The 19,630-nt window shown below is 60.9% G+C and overlaps 1 protein-coding gene across 1 annotated transcript; it reads right to left on the reverse strand.

The window, feature by feature from the left end:
- Nucleotides 1-2,758: 2,758 nt before the first annotated feature.
- PGGHG (protein-glucosylgalactosylhydroxylysine glucosidase) lies at nucleotides 2,759-9,053 on the reverse strand. Its single transcript, XM_063094413.1, is given in 14 exon segments — nucleotides 2,759-3,747; nucleotides 3,852-4,063; nucleotides 4,132-4,229; nucleotides 4,425-4,520; nucleotides 4,624-4,757; nucleotides 4,853-4,989; nucleotides 5,105-5,177; nucleotides 5,320-5,431; nucleotides 5,609-5,740; nucleotides 5,995-6,114; nucleotides 7,037-7,472; nucleotides 7,550-7,760; nucleotides 8,174-8,458; nucleotides 8,967-9,053. Coding segments are annotated over 13 exon segments (2,121 nt in total). The 5' UTR covers nucleotides 8,433-8,458; nucleotides 8,967-9,053; the 3' UTR covers nucleotides 2,759-3,646.
- Between the last annotated feature and the right edge of the window lie 10,577 nt (nucleotides 9,054-19,630).

The raw sequence follows: 19,630 nt of genomic DNA on the forward strand, positions 1-19,630 counted from the left end.
CAGGCTGGGTTCTGACCCTGTCCTCACCAGGGGACCCGGACCCCAGGACACTGACAACAGGGTGCTGACCCTGGGGCTCAACATTGACCCTCTAGGGTCTTCATCCCCACCTCATCCTGACCCTGGGGCCTCCTAGCCCCAACCTGAGCACCTAATGCTGATCCATTCAAATCCCAGGGGCCTTGCCCTAACCTTGAGGGTCCCCAGCCTCTAACTCCTGTCCCCACCTGACCCTCCCCCCCCCACTCAAACAGGCTCAGCCTCAGTTTTGCAATTAAAGGTGCCTGTTTCCAGAAAGTGCCTTGTGGGCCTCATTCCTGGCTGGGGTGGGAGAGGGAGCTGCCCTCGGGACCATGGAAGCCACATCCCCCTGGAACGGTGGGTGCCTCCCCAACAGCTCAGCAGCCCCGTTCCGTTTGCCTGGCCGTGCCCCAACTGCCCCTTTGCTTAGCCAAGGGGAGGCCTGCGGCTTCTGGGGCGGAGGCGCCTGAGTATTTTAGAATGAAGTTTGGGAACTCAGGCCTTTGATCTCTGCTGCCCTGTGGTTTAGTGGCCTGCGTTCCGTAACGTGTGGGTGTGTCTGCTGATTCCACATGTGCGCCCACCCCATCTACGTGTGCACGCGTGTCTGTGCGTGGTGCACGTGCATGTGCTTGCAGTCTACGTGGGAGCCCTGCCTGTGGGCTGGGTGTGTGCTGCCCTCCTTCTGGGTCACTCTGTGTCTGTGGCCCTGTGTGCCACTTTAGTCCTGAGAAATCTCAGTACCTAAACTGTGGTTTCCCTCCTTCCTGGGTCAGTGAGGTAGCCGGGGTGCCAGGGCGGGACCATGGGGCTGGGCACACACGGTCCCCCCGTCACCCATGTACATCTTCCACACATGTGCAGGATCCCAGTCCCTCCCTCTGCCCCCACCAACTGTGCACAGAGAGGCAGGCCGGGAGGAAATGCGGGTGTGAACATTTTCTGAGCCCCCTGATGCTCGGTGACAGTCATGTTACTTCTCCTCTCTCATGTGCCACACAGCTCCCCGTCCCCCAGGACCAGCAAAGCCTGGCAAATGGCGCGGGACAAACAGATGCACACGCTCTGTGTGGTGAGGCCGCAGGGCCTCCCTGGGGCTGGCCAACGACAGGGCGGGCTAATTGCAGGGGCCTTGACCACAAGGCAGCTCAGGGCTTTGAGCACCCCACCCAGGGTGCCTTCCCTTCCCAGGGAGTCCCCCTTGCTTGCCTGTCTTCCTGGGCTGGGTGGGGGTTTCTGTCTAGTTGCTCTACTTGGAGCCCCCAGAGCTACGCCCTCATCCTGTGACATGCCTGCAGCCAACAGCTGTCCCAGCTGTCTCCACGGAGCCCACAATGAGGACAGCGTGCTTTGGCCGAGCCAGCCCCTGGAGGCAGAGGTGTGTGGAGCTGGAGCACTGGCCCCTGCTGGGTGCTGGTGACAAGACAAGGCTGGCCCCTTGGTAGACCAAGGATAGGGGCAATGTGCCAGGCAGGGCTTGGATGGGGACAGAGACAGTGGGCCGACTCTAAGCCTCAGGATTGGCCCAAGAAGGGATTGACTGGTGCTGGACGCAGAGGCCAGGAGCAGAGGTCAGCCTGGGTGTGGCCAGGTACATGTCCACAAAGATGGGATGGCCTGCCAGTTCCCATGCTTAGAGAGGGGGCCAGGGATTGTCTGGCCCATGCCCAGGTGCTGAGGACAGTGTGTGGTCAAGATGCCTTGGGGGAAGGGTCACCAGCAGCCCTCCCTGCCCCAGGCTCTGTCTCCTGGGCAGGCTGATGGATCCTGACCAGCCAGGCCAGCACACCTGCCTGGTCACCCCACCACGGCCTCCCCAGAGGGTCACCACACTGTGTTCAGAGGTGACAGCACACATGTGCAGCAGGAACTAGGCCACATTTGTACTGTGGGTGCAGGACCACCTGTCACCTGTCCTGCTGGGACAGGCCTGGATCATGGCAAGGAGAAGGGGCCCCCGCCCTCCTCAGCAGACCTGCCTCAGCTGTTTTTTGCCCAGTGACAGCGTTTGATGGGCACAGATCTGTAGCTGAGGGAGAGACTGCAGGCACAGAGGCGAACCCCACAGAAGCGTAGGTGACATTCCCCGAGGCCACGCACCCTTGGCTCCAGCTGGGCCCTGAACTTCATGTTGGTCTGCAGCTTAGGCCATGGCCCTCCCCGCTGTGGCTGTGAGTCCCAGCAAGCATGCCACTCGGTCACTGTGGCCATAAAATGCATGGTGTCCACAGGTCCCCACCATCTGCACACCACATTGTTCCTGTTGCAGTGGCCATGAGAAGTCTCCTCTCAGACCTCCGAGTGCAGAGGCACAGCTGGCCAAGGCTGGCTCTGCCCTGGAGCACAGGCTCACGCCATAGGCTGCTCCCTGTGGTGACCGAGCGCTGCAGATAGGAGGCAGGCCCCGGGAGTCGGGCATTCTGATGCCACCTCCGAGAGCCAGCCACGGCCCAGGACATCTCCACACACACCTTTCCCCTCTCCCTCACGCATCGCGGCAGGCCTGTGTCCTCTGACGCTTGGCTAGTGCCTGCTTCTTGGAGACGGGGATCAGCTCTCCACCGTGAACAGGGAATGCGGGCAACGCCAGTGTGCGGGAGGTGCAGACAGCAGGGGACCCGCCTTGCTGCACTTTCTGACCCGCTGCACAGCCCTTTCTTTCAGAAGGAAAGAGGCACGTGGGCTCCTTAGAGAAGTAAAGCATCTCCCAGCACCAGACTTTAATTGCTCAGGCTGACTCTGTGCAGGGGGCCTGGTCCTCCCCGGGATTTCGGCAGCAGACGTCATTTCACCCCACTCTTGGGAAACCATCGCTGACCCATCCCAAGGGCTGAACACAGCCTGCCCAGGACAGATGGGCCAGGGGCCATGGCCTTGAACCCTTGCACATTTGGCTCTGGTCCCTGTGGCTGGTCAGTGGGGAGACATGGGGTCTTGCTCTGGCATCTGTCTGTCCTTTATCTCACAATGGCTCCCCACTCTCTTCTCATGGGCACTTGATTGAGGAAAGGCTGCCCATCCCAACCCACTCTGTGCCAGAGGCTGTCCAATCTGACCAAAGTGGCCACGGTCCAGAGCAGCCAAAGACTGAGACACATCCCCATAACATCCCATGGGCACCTGGACTCAGCCATGCCTGATCCTCAACTGCACGATGACACAAGTTCCTTTCTGGTGAAGCTGTGACTGAGACGCCTAAGTGATGGTGCAGGTGGCCGAGTGCTGTTCCTACACCTCTCCCAGTCCCTGCTGTCCACCTCCCTGTCCTGCACCTGCCTCTGGTTTCTCAGCAGAGCTGCTAGCCACCCTGCATCTGGTCCTGTGGACTGTGACCTGTGACCACGGCACTCGGAAGAGTCTAAGGACAAGAGGCCAGAGGTCAGACCACAGGCTCAGGCCCTGGCTGCAGGAGCTCGGGAAAGCGCACTGGAGGGAGGGAGTGAGAAAGGGCACCGAGGGACAGTGGGTGCTGGTGTCCACCCACAGGGGCAGAGAGATGCCTGGGGACACCTGGGGACGCCTGCCATGGGGAGTCAAGGCTGGGGAGGGGCCCAGTTGGGCCTGAGGGACCAAGGTCATCTCAGAGGGGGGTCCTGTGGTCCCAGGGGACCAGCGTCTAATGTCTTCAAACTTCTCCTGGGACGCCCTTGGAGCTGGAACTTGCAGGCTGCTATGGGAGTGACCTTTGTATCCGGCCAGCTGAGCGGGGAAAGGAGGCCTTCTGTCCTGTAGGGAGAGAGGAGGTGTCCTGGGGGTGAGGGCACGCTCCCAGGGGGCAGCTGGGGTATGGGCCCCTGGGCCCTCGGACAGGTCTGGGGGTGACTGCCTACCTGGTGGCAGGGGGAGCCGAGCCTCTGATGGCCATAGCTCGGCCTCCAGTGGGGGTGTCCAGGGCCCTGCCCGGGTCACAACCTCGATTGTCACAGAGTCCTCAGAGAAGAAAAAGTTAAGCTTGTTCCCCTGATAGAAGATGCCAGAGACGCACACTCTGGGGATCTCCGCCAGGCACACAGGATCAAAGGTCACACCTCTCCTGGTGACCCTGTGGGGTAGAGTTCTGTGAGGAGTGGTGGGCGTGGCTGGCTGCTCTCTGCCAGCTCCTGTACTCACCTGAACCCTGTGCACCCAAACAGCACCGCCTGCAGAAAGCCCCCCATGCCTGTCAGGAAGTTCACGGCGCCTGAGCCGTCAGCATTCTCCGTCCACACCTGCAGGGTCAAGGGCTGTGGTTGCCGGGACCCCCAGCGCACTGGCCCTCCTGAGGCTGCCGTCCAAGGTCAGGCAGGAATCTCCAGGGGTGTGACCCTGCTGTGACCCTCTGAGGCTGGCTCCACTCCCACCACGGGGCTCAGTGGGAGGCAGGCACGGTCAGCCTGTGGGTCTCAGGCAGTGGCCAGGCTGACCTTGAAGGGCTCGGTGACGTTGGCAAAGCTCCTGTCCAGTAGACCCCGTGCCTTCACTGGATCCTTTAGCTCCATCCAGCCCACGGCAAACATGCTCTGGGGTCAGAGGTCAGAGGACACGCTGGGGTGAGGCCCACTGTGTGGGGATGGAAGACTGAGGCCAGCGGGGCAGGACCACCCCCAACCCCAGGCTCCTCACCCAGGTCATGGCAGGGCCCTGGGGGGACGTCACAGCCTCGTAGATCTCCAGGTTTGTCCTGCGAATGGCAGGACTCAGGGGGAAGGGGACCGGGTAGCCCAGGAGCACCACGTCTGCCTGCTTCACCTCCTCTCCTGCGGGGAGAGCTGCTGCTGACGGGGGTGGGGGCGCTCCAGGACACAGGGGTCAGGGGGCAGGGGGCCCTTGAAGCAGCTCTGAGTCCACTCACCAGGCTCGTACCCATCAAACTCCGGGTGGAAGTTCCGCTCCGGGTCAAAGGGCACCTTGATCTTATCAGCCACCAGCAGCCACTGGTCGGGGACCGGCAGACCCAGGTCCTGGGCCAGGGCAGCAGCAAAGCGCAGGCTGGGGAGAGGAGGGGGCTGCAGCCAGCACTCGGGCCGGCCCCTGCCTGGTGGGGTGGGGGTGGGGCAGGTCTGCAGCCTGGGAAGGGAGGGGTGGGGCGGTTCTCAGGTCTGACCTGTTCTGGGCCAGGACATTGGTGTACACGGAGTTGTTGACCCCTGAATGGTACTCGTCGGGGGGCATGACTCCTGGGCACACAAAGCCATGATGGTACTTAGAGCAGGGTCTCAGGGGCTGCCCTCGATGCCAAGTCAGGGGCCTGGAAACCACCTGCTGAATCTGCAGCACCCACCACCTCCCCTCCCCTGCCCCTCACCCCTCACCCCTCACCCCTCAGGTGGCATTCCTCCTGCCTGGGGCCCCACTCCACACGGCTGCACCAAAACTCCGCCACGCCGCTGACCACGTCCCAGCCGCCAGCCTCTCGGAAGAGCTGCAGGTCCTGGGGGCAGAAGGCGGGACAGAGGCCGGGACTCCGGTGACTCTGGTTCCCACCCAGCGCCGACCCTTCCGAGAACCCAGAAAACAAGACCTGGCTCCGTGACGCCTGTCCTCAGCCAGCTTCCCAGGACTGGCCCCGAAGAGCAAGGCACGGGGGCGGGGCGCGGCGACACGTCACCTGCGTGCTGTGGTAGTACAGCTCGAAGGCCAGCGCCACGGCCCCGTTGACGTGGATCTCCTGGGCCCCGTAAATGTCCTCGGGGCAGACCTCCAGGCCGGAGCCCGCGCTCTCCCAGGCAACCTTGGCTCCCTGAGGGGGAGGGGGAGGTGTGGACGCGACCCTGCTCTGGCGGGCAGGGGCCGCCCGCCGACTTCCCCATGCCCTCGACCTTCAGAGAGAGGAGGAGGTGGGGGCGGGCAGGCTGTGGGGTGCTGTTGAGGCCCCACAAACTTCAGGGTAGAGAATCCAGGACGTCCCATCCCCACCCAGAGAGGCGGCGACCTGGGGTGTGAGGACACCAGGCCCTGCAGGGCCCGCAGGGTGGGTGCCCAGGTCCTCCTTACCTGGTAGCCCAGGTTCCGGGCATTCTCTAGAGCGCCCCCCAGCGTCCGGATGCGGTACTCCAGGATAGCCCTGGCGGCCTCCGGGTGGAACAGCAGGACATTCGGGAACATCCAGAGATCCTAAGAGCACAGTCCCTCTTCCTGGAGCTGGACAGGCGCTCACACCCTCTCCCTCTCCTCCCTCCTGGTAGAGCCTCGAGTGGGGTGAGTGCCTGGCGAGCGGGGTGGCTGAAAGCCCCATCGCTGCCTCCTTCCAGGTCCCTCCGCCGCCACCCACCCAGATCTGCTGTGGGCCCACCCGGGTGCCATCTCCAGCCCAGACGCTCTGCAGTCTGGTCCTCAGTCCAGCACTTCCCCTCCCCAGCAGCATGCGGTGCACCCGGAGGCTCAGGCCGGAATCTGGGTGTGCACAGCGTCAGGCGGCAGCTGCCTGATCTAGAGTGAACAGCTCAGCCTCCCGAGACTCAGCCGTGAGATGGGCCACAGCACCAACCTCGCAAGGCATGGGGACAATGACGGAGCAGCCCCGAGCACAGCCACCCTCGACACCTCCACACCCAGCAGTCACCGAGCCCTAGCACCCTACACCCTCAGCTCCTCCCAGCCGCCCGCACCCGGCTCCACTCTGATCTTTCCAGGATGCACCTCTGCCCGTGTCCCTCTCCCTGTTAAAGTCTCTGTGGCTTCTGTGGCCCTCAGGTAAACTCCAAGCTCTATACCATACTCTCTACAAGACCCTGGTGGCTTGGGCCTATTGCTCTCTTTGCCATGGTGGGGGCCCCTTCCCTAGCCCCACCATGTGCCACACGCATCTCAGCTCTGGGCCTTTGCATCTTCTGGTTCCCTCGCCTGGACCACTCTTCTCCACCGAACTCCTACACACCCTTCTGCTGAGATGCCACCTCATCCAGGAAGCCTTTCCTCTGCCATGGACCCTGTGCTTCCCCAACCACAACTCTGAACCCAAGGAGGGCATAGGTGGTGGCCCTCCATGCCCATCTGCTGCCTACCCCGTGGCCGGCACTGAGTGGGTGATGCTCACCTGGTCCCAGAAGACGTGGCCCCAGTAGCACTCCTCACGGCTCCCATTTGAGAGGCCCCCGGGGCTGAGGCCATGGCAAACAAATCCTGGGGTCCCGGGCTGGGGCAGGGCACTGAGCAGGTAGTAGAGGGAGCCACGCAGGGCCTGGCGCAGGGGTAGGGGCCCTGCCACATCCAGGCCACAGCCTGCCCAGAGCTGGGCCCAGGCCTGTGCGTTGGCCACATACAGGGTGCCCCCGGCCTGCAGCTGGAGGGCCTCAGTGAGGCACGCCTGGGCCTCAGCCTGGCTGCTACCCACCACGGTCAGAAAGTCCCAGGTCCTGTCCTCCTCGCCTTCCCCCAGGGTCAGGGCTGGGGGCACTGGTGTCCACAGCATGTGTATCTCGTGCTGCAGCCCCCCAGGCTGCTCAGGGGTGAGCGTGTGGCCGTACAGGTACCTGCAAGAGTGTGGCCGTGCCTCAGGGATGGGCTCCCTCCTTGGGCCGCCCAGCTGGGACCCTGGCCCCCTCCTCACCGGGCTCCCTGGAAGTCAGGTCCCACATGCAGGTCCAGGTCTGGGCTTTCTGGGGAGAAGGCTGACCGCAGCAGCACCGTGATGGGCTGGCCCCCTGTGGCCAGGCGGGTGAGGCACACACTGAAGGCCAGGACGTGGGGCAGTGTGCGGTGGGCATAGATTCGCTGGGAGGCGCGGAAGACAGGGCCCTCCAGTGTGTGCAGAAAGGAGCCTGGGGTGGGGGGCGGGGAAGGGAAGACAGGGCCCCGGGGAAGGTTACAAAGCTGCTGCCCCCAGAGATACAGGCCACGCTGCACTGTGGCCTCCTGGGCTGGCAGTGGAGTCCCTCTGACCTCTGGCTGCTTCTTCCCACAGTGAGGTGGGTCCACTCTCTTAAGTCTTGGGGCTCTCTCGGAAGCTACAGCTGCACAGGGGACCCCGGGCTCCTGCCAGTCCAGGAGGCCCACCCAGAGGGAGGGGAAGGTGGGGGACCCCGAGAGGCCATGCCTTTCAAGTCAGCCTCTTGCCTCTTTCTTTGTGAGGCTTCCTGCGGAAAGTCAGGAGGTGCGGGAATGGGATTTGCTGTTGTGGACCCCTGCTCACCTGGGACGATGGTTTGGGGGCAACAGGACAGGTGGTGGCTACCTGTGTTGGTGTCCAGGGCAAAGGTCTCGGTCAGCTGTTCTCCTGTCCCGGCAGGGGCCTCCAGCCGGACGTTGAGGGGGCTGGGCAGAATCGCCCGGTGTGTGTCCCTGCCAGCCCCATTGTACACGCCACTCACATGCAGTGTATCATGATACACACGTGTGCCCAGGTATGCATTGGTCACAGTGGCCAAGAGCCGGGGGTCACTGGGCAGAGAGTGGGCAGTGAATACGGTGGGATCCTCGCCGGCCCCCTCCATGGAAAGGTTCACTCAGCTGGAGTGGCCTAGAGAGTGCGGGGTCAGCGACCCTGGCATTAGTGGGCCTTTCCCAGGCCCCTCTCAGAACTTGGCTGATGCCCCCCACCAGATTGTGGTGGGGCGTGTGGGACCCGCCGGGCAGCCCTCATCATCCAGGGCCCCCACCTACGAGCCACCCCAGGAAAACGCCTTCGACTCTCAGGGAGGTTCGAACCCCCTAATACTGACTTCCGGGAACCACCGAACGTCCCCTCAGACTCTCGCCTTAGAACCCCAACCCTGACACTCGGGGGCTCTCTCTGGCCTGCTCTCCATGCCACGTCCTGTCCCCCAGCCCCAGTCCTGACCTCAGCTGCATGTGGTCGGTGAAGGAGGAAGCCTCAGCCCAGGGACCCAGGGACATTCGTCCTGCAGGAGGCAGGGCAGGACCGGGCTGGGCTGCAGGACCGGGCTGGGCTGCACGGGGCACGCGGGTCGTGGAGTGCGGGGCAGGGGCCGCAGCTGGGAGGGCGGGCGGCGCTGTCTGGGACTCACCGCAGCTCTGCTCGGTCACCGGACGCCCCAGGTGGGAGCCTGTGTCTCTGGGTCCCCCCCAGGGTCGGGGTCGGCGCTGCCCGTCCAGGCCGGGAGGACGGAAGAAGCGCCGCCGCCGCGTCACCGGCCCGGCCCAGCGTCCCCGCCCCAGGGCCGCCAGGCAGGCGGGGCTCCCGCGGGGGCGGGGCAGCCGGGACGGTCGCCTGGAGGGCGCGACCCGCGGCGGACGTGGCACACGCCGCAGCCCCCGCGCCCCGGCCGAGGCCGTGTGGGTCGTCCGTGGGCCTGGGAGTCTCGTGCCCGAAGGGGGCACGCGGGGACCTGCGTGAGAAGGGCGACCTTTGCCGCACAGCCGTCTGGAGGCTGGAGGTGGCAGAGCCCTGGCTGTGCTGGCTCGCGGTGGGCGGTGTACGTCCCTCTCCCGACCCCTCCTGGTGCTCTGTGCCTCCCTCACCAGGGCACCCGGCCGGTCCCCCTCCTGGGGCATCCTTCCCTCGCTCAGGGACCCCACCCTCATGCTCGCCCCGCCTGGCGTCCAGCTCGGTCCCCACGTCCCCGCCTCCCCACCTGGACGCTCCTGGGCTTGTCTTGTCCCTGCCTGACCCAATATCTGCTCCGACCAGTGGGCCCAGCCGGAGACGCTCAGACTCAGCATGTCCCGGGAAGCCCGCTCCTCCCAAGGCCTCCCCCAGCACAGGTGACAGCGACTCCACTGTCCAGCCGCTCAGACCCTGCTCCGCTGTCACCCACACCCCACACCCAATCCGTGGACCAGCCCAGCTGGCCCCACCTTCCAGGACACCCTCCCTGGCCGGCTGGCGCTGTTCACAGAGCAGGGTGGGGAGTAGTGAGGTCAGGCCGTGCCCTCAGATGACACACTCGCGTGCTCACGGCCACCAATCCCCACCCCTGCCTCAATTCCTGGACCTCGCCTCCTGCCCCCTCCACTCCACTGCGGCCACCCGGTTTCCTTGCTGCTTCTGGAACTTTCCACGGTGCGCCTCTTCCTGGCCTCTCCCGGGTTTGCTCCTGGCTTCTGTTCTCAGTCAGAGGTCCCGAGACCCCCTTCCACGCAGCAGGAGGCCCTTGGCGCATCCTCTCCCGCCGGCGCTGTGCTTTACTCGCCTGCACAGCACTCGTCAGCTCCTGTCTACACGGGTTATCTGTATTGCTTTACATATTTATCTATCATATACGTATTTACTGTACTGTGTATTTACGTATCATATATGTATTTACTGCACTGTGCCATGTATCGTGTACGATTTATTGTGCCGTGTGTTCGTGTATCATATGTGTATTTATTGCATGGGTATGTACTATGCATCTTATACGTATTTATTGTCTGTCTCCCTGCCTAGAATGCTAGCTCTAGGAGGGCAGGGATTATGGAAGGGAATTTCCCTTGGGAAGTGAAGGGGCTGATTCCAGGGTCTCAGGAGGTGACCATGACCAGCATGGCTGAGCAGGGAAAACTCTGGGCTTCACGGGCCTTCCGCTGCTGGCTCTTTCCATCAAGGCCGAGCCTCACCGCAGGGCTTTCTGCAGCCCGAACGGTGCCCCGAGCCTGTTTCTTCGTTGCTAAGCTGAGCCACAACCCTGTGCTGTACAGGCGGGTTGATGGAAAGATTGTGGGCACCTGCGAGGACGCCTAGTCAAGTGGAGCAGAAACCAATGGAAACGAATCTGAAAGGGAATTAATGATCAGTGCACGGGGCTGTCCACCCACCCCGCCGCCATGGCGCCCGTCAGCTCTGTCTCCACTCCCCCCAGTCTCCCTTCCTGAAGATCTCGACGGCAGGTGGATGCCTCTGGACTCAGGCCACGTAGCCTCGGGGATGGCCTCACTCCTAATGCCAAGACCCATATTCCTGGGGAGGGACAGTGACTAGGAGCTCTCTCCCTCCTCATTGGTGCTGGGGGCATCTTGGAAGGGGCATGGCTGGAGGGTCCCAGGACAAGAAGCTGAGTGGAGCAGTGGTGGGCTGGGGGAGGAGGACTCCCTTAGGGTGTGGGGCGGGGCATGTCCCAGGCCTGTCTGGGGCCTCTGGGCTCAAAAGAGTTGCCCAGAAGCTGAGAGTGACATCCTCCCGCCCTTGGGATGGGGAGATGTGCTCGGCAGGGCTGTGACTAGAGCCCTCCACCCCGCTCTGCCTCCAGGGCCTCAGAGGGTGCTGTCAACCCCCTTGGGAGGCTCAGCAGAGCTGTCCAGCACTGCATGTGTGATGGACAGGTCCGGCCTTGCTGTCCGCATGGCTCGCAGCTCCTGCAGTGACTGCTCGCTCAGCTCCACGGAGGCCAGGCTGCAGCCATGGGCACAGGACAGAAGGGGGTGGGTCAGTTGGGAGAGAAGAGGCCAGGGCTGGGGGGCAGTGTTGGGGGGACGGTGGGGAGTGGGGCAGTGGATGCTGTTGGCTGGGGCTGTGTCAAAGGCACACATTGACAGAAGGTGGTCAGTCAGAGGGTTTTTCAGATGCTGGGGGAAGGGAACAGGGGCTGTGGGCCTTCAGGGCAGTACTAGGGTGCAGGGATCACTGGCACAGACTGTGGCCATGGGCACCAGACAATAAATAGATATTTGGTTGGGCAGAGTGGCTGAGGGCCAGGGATTCAGAGGGTAGGTCTCTCAAGGGTGGGATTCCAGATCTGTGCTTGAGCTTGGCCACTTGGGAGGTCCCTGGGAGGGGCTCCTCTTCAGGGTCCAGGGAAGCCTCCAGGCACCCACCCCCACCCTGGTGTTGACAGTCTGTGTCCCCAGCACCCTTACGGCCCCTGCCTCCACCTGAGGGTCTGCAGGCTGCATGCTGGGTGCTGTAGGACTGCACACAGGTAGGTCACCAGGGGGCCGGGCAGCTGACAGCCACTGAGGTCCAGAGTGGTCAGGGCAGGGCTCTGCCGGAGCATGCCCACCAGCTAGTGGAGTGCTCCCTGCAGGCCAGGCAGCTGCACCCTGTGAGGAGGGTTGACCTCAGGAGCTACAGCCAGCGGGGGGCCCATTCCTCAGTCCCTCCCAGGCCAGGCCTCACCTGAGAGTTTGCACCCGGCACTGGGACCAGGCCAGGCCTTCGCACAGCACACGCAGGCCTGCCTTGCTGAGCCTGTTGTGGAAGAGGCCCAGCTCCTCCAGGGCAGGGGCTGCCCTCAGGGCCTCAGAGAGGTCTTGGCAGACGGCGTCTGGGAGTTTGCAGTGGGCCAGCCTGTGGTCAGGAAGCACATGGATCCATTCGCAGGCCTCCCGGCCACCTCTTGATTTCCAGCTGCACAAACTGCCTGCTCCCTGGTGGCCTGGGGTTCGGTCCATAGAGGTGCTGGCTCCACACCCACTTCCTGGACCAACCACACAGAGCCTGCCTTGCCCTTTGCGGGCACGTGTCTCTGGGGAGCCCTGGCCTCTGCGCACACTGGGGCCTGGCCTCTACTTCCCCCTTACAATGTTATTCTCGGCCAGCTTTGTGATGAGCTGAGACAGACCTTGTTTTCACCATATTTGATTGCCACGTCTCTGTCCAGCAGGTTGAGGTGGATCCCAGTTTATTTACTGGTCGGGCAGTTGTTGTTTCTATTTTTTTTGCCATTAGAAGCAATGACGTGCTGAACATCTTCATGCATTTAGTTCACCGGGAGAATGGCTGGGCCATGTGTGGTCTCTTTTTTGGCTCCTTATGCTTATTTCCTGCTTGTCATACCCCCATACCAAGCTAATTCACTGTCACCATCCACATGTGACTGTGCCTGTTCACCACGCCCCATCAGTACTAGTTCCTGTCATTGTTCTTACTTTCTGCTCATGTGGTGATAGCTAGCAGTAATTGGGAAATTATATTCTAAGTGCTGTACATGGGGAGCCTCGTTAAATCTCACATCAACCCTCCGAGGCAGAATCTCCTGGCTCCAGTTCCCAGGGGAGGGAACTGACGCTTAGACAGAAGGACTTGCCCAAGGACACATAGAGGCAGCCCAGGATTTGCAGGCGGACTGAGCCTGCACACCTCCCTCCAGGGCTTCAAGGACCCAGGGGGACCACCCAGCAGTTTCCCCGGCCCTCAGCCCTCAGCCCTTCTCGGGAAGGAAGGAAGCACCTGCTTATCCTCACCACCACCAGGGTGCTTACCTGCCCTCTGCTTTCCACTCAAACCAGGACCACACCTTTTTCTACTGGCACCTAACCTGGTGGTGGAGCCCTGAGCCCATCCCCCTCCCCTCTCTGCCCTGTGTGGGCGGAGCCCGCCACCCTCAGCACTGGACCCCAGAGGCCACAGGCTCTCAACCTGTCCCCTTGGCCTGTCCCACTAGGCTACACTTCTGTCTCTTCCCAGGGAATCCTGCTCTGAGTCCCCTCCATGGCAGGGGCGGGGGGTCACTTACACCAGGCTTCTCAGACCGCACTGTTGGTCAGTCATGGCCTCGCAGAGTGGGCGAAGCGTGGAGGCCAGGAGGTGTTTCATGGTGGCTCAAGAACTGCTGGGAGAGAGAGGAAGGTGAAGCCCACCTGGCCTTCCCAGTCCCTCCTGGCGAGAACTCCTTCCTATCGATGGATCCGGGCTCTTGGAGCTGATCCAGGACCCCTCCACCCCCTCCATGTTCCCCACACCAAACCGTGGCCTGTGCCTCTCCCCTCTGGGGTGTCTGTGTGAGTCTGTGGGAGCATGTCAGCCGCATCCCTGATGTGGCTCTTTGGGTCCCAAGGCCCAGCCCCTGCCAATGTCCTGTCATTCATTCTCTCAACAGGAGCCAAGTGCCTGGGGCTAGTGCTTGGCTGGAGCTAAATTCAGAGAAACTCTGGCACAAGCCTTGCCCTGGAGGAGCTGAGGGTCTGGACGAAAAGACAGGCATGGGACAGATGTCATGGCACTTCTGGAGCCAGTCGGATCACAGGCCAGCTGGGGGAGCCAGGGCAGGCTTTGAGGATAGGCAGCTAACTGGGAGTGTTCTGGGTGGAGGGAATAGGGGGTGCAAAGCCTCAGGGCACAGGGGACCTTGTATATTCCAGAACCTGCTATGAGATTTTTGATGGGGAGGGGGCTGGGCCAGAGCTGTGTGGCCATGAGAGGAGGTTTGCCTTGGTATGGATGGCTGGGGGGCATGGTGAGGACATCCTGGGGGGGAAGATGGGCACCGAGCAGCTGCCTTGCAAGGGAGTGGACCAGAGCAGCACTGAGGTCCTCCCTACCGTCCAGGGAAGCAGGCGTCGGGTCTGGCCTTGCTCCCCTTGCCCAGATGGACACTCTGGTGCACAGGCACGCACACGCCTCGCTCAGGAGGCGGCCTGTCCTGCTGGGCAGCACCACACGCAGTAGCTGAGAACGGCAAGGTCCATGTGGCTGAAGCGCACTTGCTGTAGCACCAGCTCGGGGAGGCAGCGCAGGGCCTGGCGCACAAACGCGTCCTCCTGGATCTCATACAGGCGGTACAGCAGCTCCAGCAGGCGGCTGAGCTCCTCAGCCTCCTCCTCCTCGGACTCTTCCATTTCCTCCAGTCCTTCGGTCCCCTCGGCCTCCCCTGGTGCCATGCCGGGGCAGCCCTGCCACTGCACCCTCCGCAGGGCATCCTGCTTCCCGTGCTCTGAGAACACGCAGCTGGGTGTCCGCTTGCAGGAGGGTCCCCATGCCATCCGCCGGTGCCCTCGGAGCCCCTTCATCCTCTAGCAGGTAGGACGGGCAGGAGCTCAGATGGATCTGGCCTCTCGGGGGACCCCAGGCCATCCATGGTGTCCAGCTCCCCACGACCCGGTCGGAGCCTCTTGGAGTTCCAAGGCTTTGCCTCCGACTGCGTCGCCACCTGGTGCTGGAGTGTGGTCTCCCCATGGCGGGCACTGGCTACCACTGATCCCACGTTAAGGGAAGCCTTCGTGCTCCACACCTCCCTTCCCGCTTCCTTCCTTCCACACACCTGGCTGGGCCAGGTCAGATGCCACAAGGGCCTGCGCTCACCCCTTTCCCTCCTTTTACTTCTTTTCTGCCCAGAGCAGAGCCGGCCTCCACAGGGTGCAGAGGCGGCTAGACCAGGCCTTGCTCCTGAACACCCCACCCCAGGCTACTGGCAACATTCACGCTCACTGCACCCTTTGGTGAGACCCAACCTGGGGACTTGCACCAGGGGCTGAGTGTGATCCCTGGTGGAGACCAGGCCCCGCAATTGCCATCTGTGGGGATGGAGTCCCTAGAATCCTGAACTGGAGGTGGGGGTGGGGGAGGGGAGGGTGGGGCGCAGGGGATTTGGTCAAGGGGGTATAGAGCTACAGGGACTTGGCAGGGTGAGGCAGAGGCCCTGGAGAGCTCCAGGTAACCACGCTGGGAGCCAGCACTCACCTGGAGCAGGAGACCTCTTGCTCCTCCATGGAGTCCCTTCCCTGGGTCTAGCACTCAGGTGCAGAGGCAGGGATTGAGAGGTGACCCTCTCCAGGATGACCCAGAGCCAAGTCTTGGGGGAGTTGCTTAACCCCGTCCATTCACCAGGTCTGGGCCCTCCAGTTCAGCCAGCACTGGGAGGTTCTTCCCACGGTCACCAAGGTCCCAAACTCAGGCAGTTTGGCACATGCACAACAGTCACCCTTTAAGAGCTCTGGTTGGTGACCTTTGATTTTCTACTGCTCATTTATTGCATTAATATTCCCCACGAACCCATGGGGTGTGGCGCCAAGGCCAGGCTGTGAGCAGGTAACAGCAGAACAAGGTGGGCTGCGTGGAGGAGGCGGCTGGCTCAGAACTCGGCGTGACCGGGAAGCAAAGGCCTGGGCACGAGGAGATGCTCCGCGGCTGCAGACCTGGCTAGAGCTGGCCGGCAAGCTGAGGCTTGGACGTAAGGAGCGTGTGTGACCCCGGGTGGAATGTGCGGTTCCACTGACAGTGTGTGGACACGAGAGATGGCAGTGCCTGTGTCTGTGGGACCACACGGACTTTGCGTTTGTGTGAGTGTATCTGTGGTGGGCTGAATCATAGTCCCCAAAGACATCAGGTCCTAATCCCTGGAAGCTGTGAATGTCCCCTCATATGCCAAGAGGGTCTTTGCAGAAGTGATTCAGTTCAGGATCTTGAGATGGGAGGTTATCCCGGATTATCCTCGTGGGCCCAAAATGCCATCGTAAGTGTCATAGGATGGAGGCAGAAGGCTCGACACAGAATTAGGCGGCAGTGGGCCTGAAGCTGGGGGGTCTGGAGGTGGAGGAAGGGGCCACGAGCCCAGGAGCCTGAGGAACGCGGCTCTGGAAGCTGGAGGTGCCGCTGGGAAGGGCCAGGAGAGGGGATCCCAGCCCAGTGGAGCTGATTTTGGACTTCTGACCTCCAGAACTGTACGGGAATAAATGTGTGTGGTTTTAAGCCACGGTGTTTGTAGAAATTTGTTACAGCAGCTGCAGGAAGGGAACACAGACTCTCCCTGGGAGGCCCTGTGTGAACAGAGCTGCCTGCACCAGCTGCTGGTCTCCGCTGTCCTCCTGGCTGCACCCCCTCCAGGCCACAGGCCATCCCTGTGCTGAGTCCTGCTTCGGTCAGGAGCCTCGAGAGCCCTGGGAGCCTCTCCTCTGCTGCCCTGTCCACTTGGAGGAAGGGGCGCATTTCTCCGTATAATTATTTTTTCTACTTGAGACCAGTCAATGCCGCCTCTCGCTGGGGAGGGCTCAAGCGTGGTCCTTGTTCAGTCTCACTCACGCCTGCCCCTGGGACTTCCGATGAGTCCCTGGCAGGCTTCTTCCCAAAGCTCCTGCATGGCTGGCACTATGCTCTCCAGAGGGCAGCTCCGGACTCCATGGCCTGTCCCTCTAGGGGCTGCTTGGCCCCCGGGAGGGTCCCCATTGGCGTGGGGAGCTTGCAGGATGCTCACAGACCCAGGAGGGCTCGGCTGGGCTGTGCCTGGGCCCCACCTCTTTGGCAGGGTGGCCTTGGCGAGGCAACCTCTCTGACTTTCAGTTTCCTTTTCCCTAAAGCAAGGAGAAAAGTCCTGCCTTCCAGGGTGTCATGGTGACTAAGGCGGCGAGGACAAGACACAGGGCAGGTGGTGGAGCTAGAGTCCCCCTCTCCTCACCTTGCCCTCTGCCCAGGGCACTGTGAATGATGGGCCAGGCTTAGCCACCCACTGTCCAGTCTCACTGCTGTGGCAGCCGGCGTTCCGGCAGGAAACAGAGGGATGCCCCCCATTTGAGCTGGTGGCAGTGGGATTCCTTAGAAAGCTGTGAACAGAGCGGAAGAAGGGACCACCTGAGGGCTGGGACAGGGGTGCTCCCAGGAGCAGGGGCTACTGGAGCCTGGCGATGACAGCTGCGTGGGGAGGGGCTCCTCCTTGCTGTCTCCTGCTGGGTCTCCCCCCGACTCACCTGACTGCTGGGCACAGAGGGCGGCGGGCAATGGGAGAGCGGCCTGGAGAGGCAAACCGAGCCTGAGGGGAGGGGCTTGGAACTTTTGAAAGAACTTTCTTGCATATGAACAAATCTCACTTGTTATCACAGAGCTCTGAGACCGAGGGGCCCAGGTAGAGGCAGCCTCACCCTGGGTGGTCCTGAAGCTGGCATAAGGCCCTCACCCCAGGCCGTGGCATGAGCAGCACCCAGCAAAGCAGAGGAAGGGACAGGGTCTCCTTGGGGGTCTGGGTCCTGGGGATAAGTCCTGAGCAGCCTGTGACCTGAGACAAGTGGCTGGCCTTGGCACCTGTGTCCTGGCCTGCTGCCTGAGGGGAGTGGCTGCCACGTTATCCGTTCAGGGGTCCCAGCTTCCTTGATCACTGGCCCCTGACTTAGCTCCTCTGACAGGCTGGGATTCTGCAGAGGGAACTTTGCAAGGCAAAGCAACAGGCTAGAGAGCAAACGGATATGTTAGAGCTCGTCTGTGGGAGAGTTTGGGCCCCGCACAGCTAGGGGGGCATTTCCTGACCCCTAGGCCTTGGCCCCACTCCTGAAGACCCTGGTGTGCCCCTCACCAACCCCTCGTTGAGCTCCACTTTAACCCTGAGACTCTCCCATGCACTCGCTCCCCCAGGCGCACATGCAGCCCATGCTGGCCACGCCTGTGTCACTCTTTTTTTTTTTTTTTTTTTTAAAGATGACCGGTAAGGGGATCTCAAACCTTGACTTGGTGGTGTCAGCACCACACTCTCCCAAGTGAGCCAACCGGCCATTGCTATATGGGATCCGAACCCGTGGCCTTGGTGTTGTCAGCAACACACTCTCCCGAGTGAGCCACAGGCTGGCTTAGGTTTAGCTTTTGAGCAGAGCCACTCCCCAAGGTGTAAATTTGACATCTTTAGCAAGTAATTTAGATTTCATTGTGAATTTCTTCAAAGGTCTCCCCCACAGGGATTTTACTGCCCAGCAAAGCTTCATGGAAGTCTCGGATCATTTTCTCTTCAGTCCACGTTCTGCCCTCCCGGCAGCGGCTCCTGCAGTGACACCGTCCACGCCCCTGGGACTCCCCTGCCCTTTTCCCTCCTTCTGGGGAAAGCCTGGCTCTTGGGCATTTTGTGCACCCTGAGCAGTGTTCTCTCCGTGCTCTGAGCATTTCATTTTTACATCTGGACTCAGAAAAGGAACCGTGTGAAGGCTCCACAAACCTGTTTCTGGAGGAGTGGGGAAGGAGAGTGTAGGATGGACCCTGAGCTGACCCGCTCGTCTGTGCACAGGCCAATCAGATACCTCAGACGAAGTGGGCAACTTCCTAGAAAGACATAAACTGCAGAAACTGACTCAAAAGAAATGTAAAAAGTCCAAATAGATCCATAACAAGAGATTGAATTAGTAATCCAAAAACTTTCCACAAAGAAAAGCTCTGGACCTGATCGCTTCATTGATGATTCTACCAAACATTTAAATAAGAATTTATATCAGTCTTACACAAACTATAAAAAATACAAAAAATGTAGACAGAGGGAATGCTTCCCAACTCATTCCAGGAGGCCATTCTAAGCCGATACCAAAACCAGCCTGTAGTGGATTGAATTACGTCCCCCCAAAACTCATTGAAGCCCGAATTGTGTCCCCCACATTTTATGTATTGCAAACTTAGCCCCACTGTGACTGTTAAGAGGGCGGGAAATCCTATTATGGTCATGGAGAGGTGGAGCCTTGAAGAGGTGACTGGATTGTAGGACTGTGCGGTAGTGAATGGATTAGAAATGGTGGTCAGAGGCATGGGTCTGGGGGCTTTAAAAGAAGAGGAGAGTCTTTCTGTCTCTCTCTTTTTTCTCTCTGCTTCTGCCATTTTCACAATGTGATACTCTGTCATTACTGAAGACACCACCAAAGAGACCCTTCACCAGATGTGTTCCCTGGATTTTGTACTTCCAAACCTCTGAAACTATATGCAAAAAAATTCGTTCTTTTAGTAAATCACCCAGTTGTGTGTACTTTGTTATAAGCAACATAAACGGACTAATACAGAAAATTGATGCCAGAGAAGTGGGGTGTTGCTTATAACAAATACATGAAAATGTGGAAGCAGCTTTGGAACTGGGTGTTAGGCAAACATTGGAGGAGTTTGGAGGACTCAGAAGAAGACAGAGACCAGGGAAAATTTGGAATGTCTTGGAGACTAGTTACATGGTGGCGAGCAGAATGCTGATAGAAATATGGACTGTAAAGACTGTTCTAAGGAGGACTCAGATAGAAATAAGGAGTTTATTGGAAAATGCGGCAAAGATCACCCCTGTTGTGAACTGGCAAGGAATTTGGCTGCATCGTG

This window comes from Cynocephalus volans, chromosome 4 (genome assembly GCF_027409185.1).
Source record: "Cynocephalus volans isolate mCynVol1 chromosome 4, mCynVol1.pri, whole genome shotgun sequence".
NCBI lineage: Eukaryota > Metazoa > Chordata > Mammalia > Dermoptera > Cynocephalidae > Cynocephalus > Cynocephalus volans.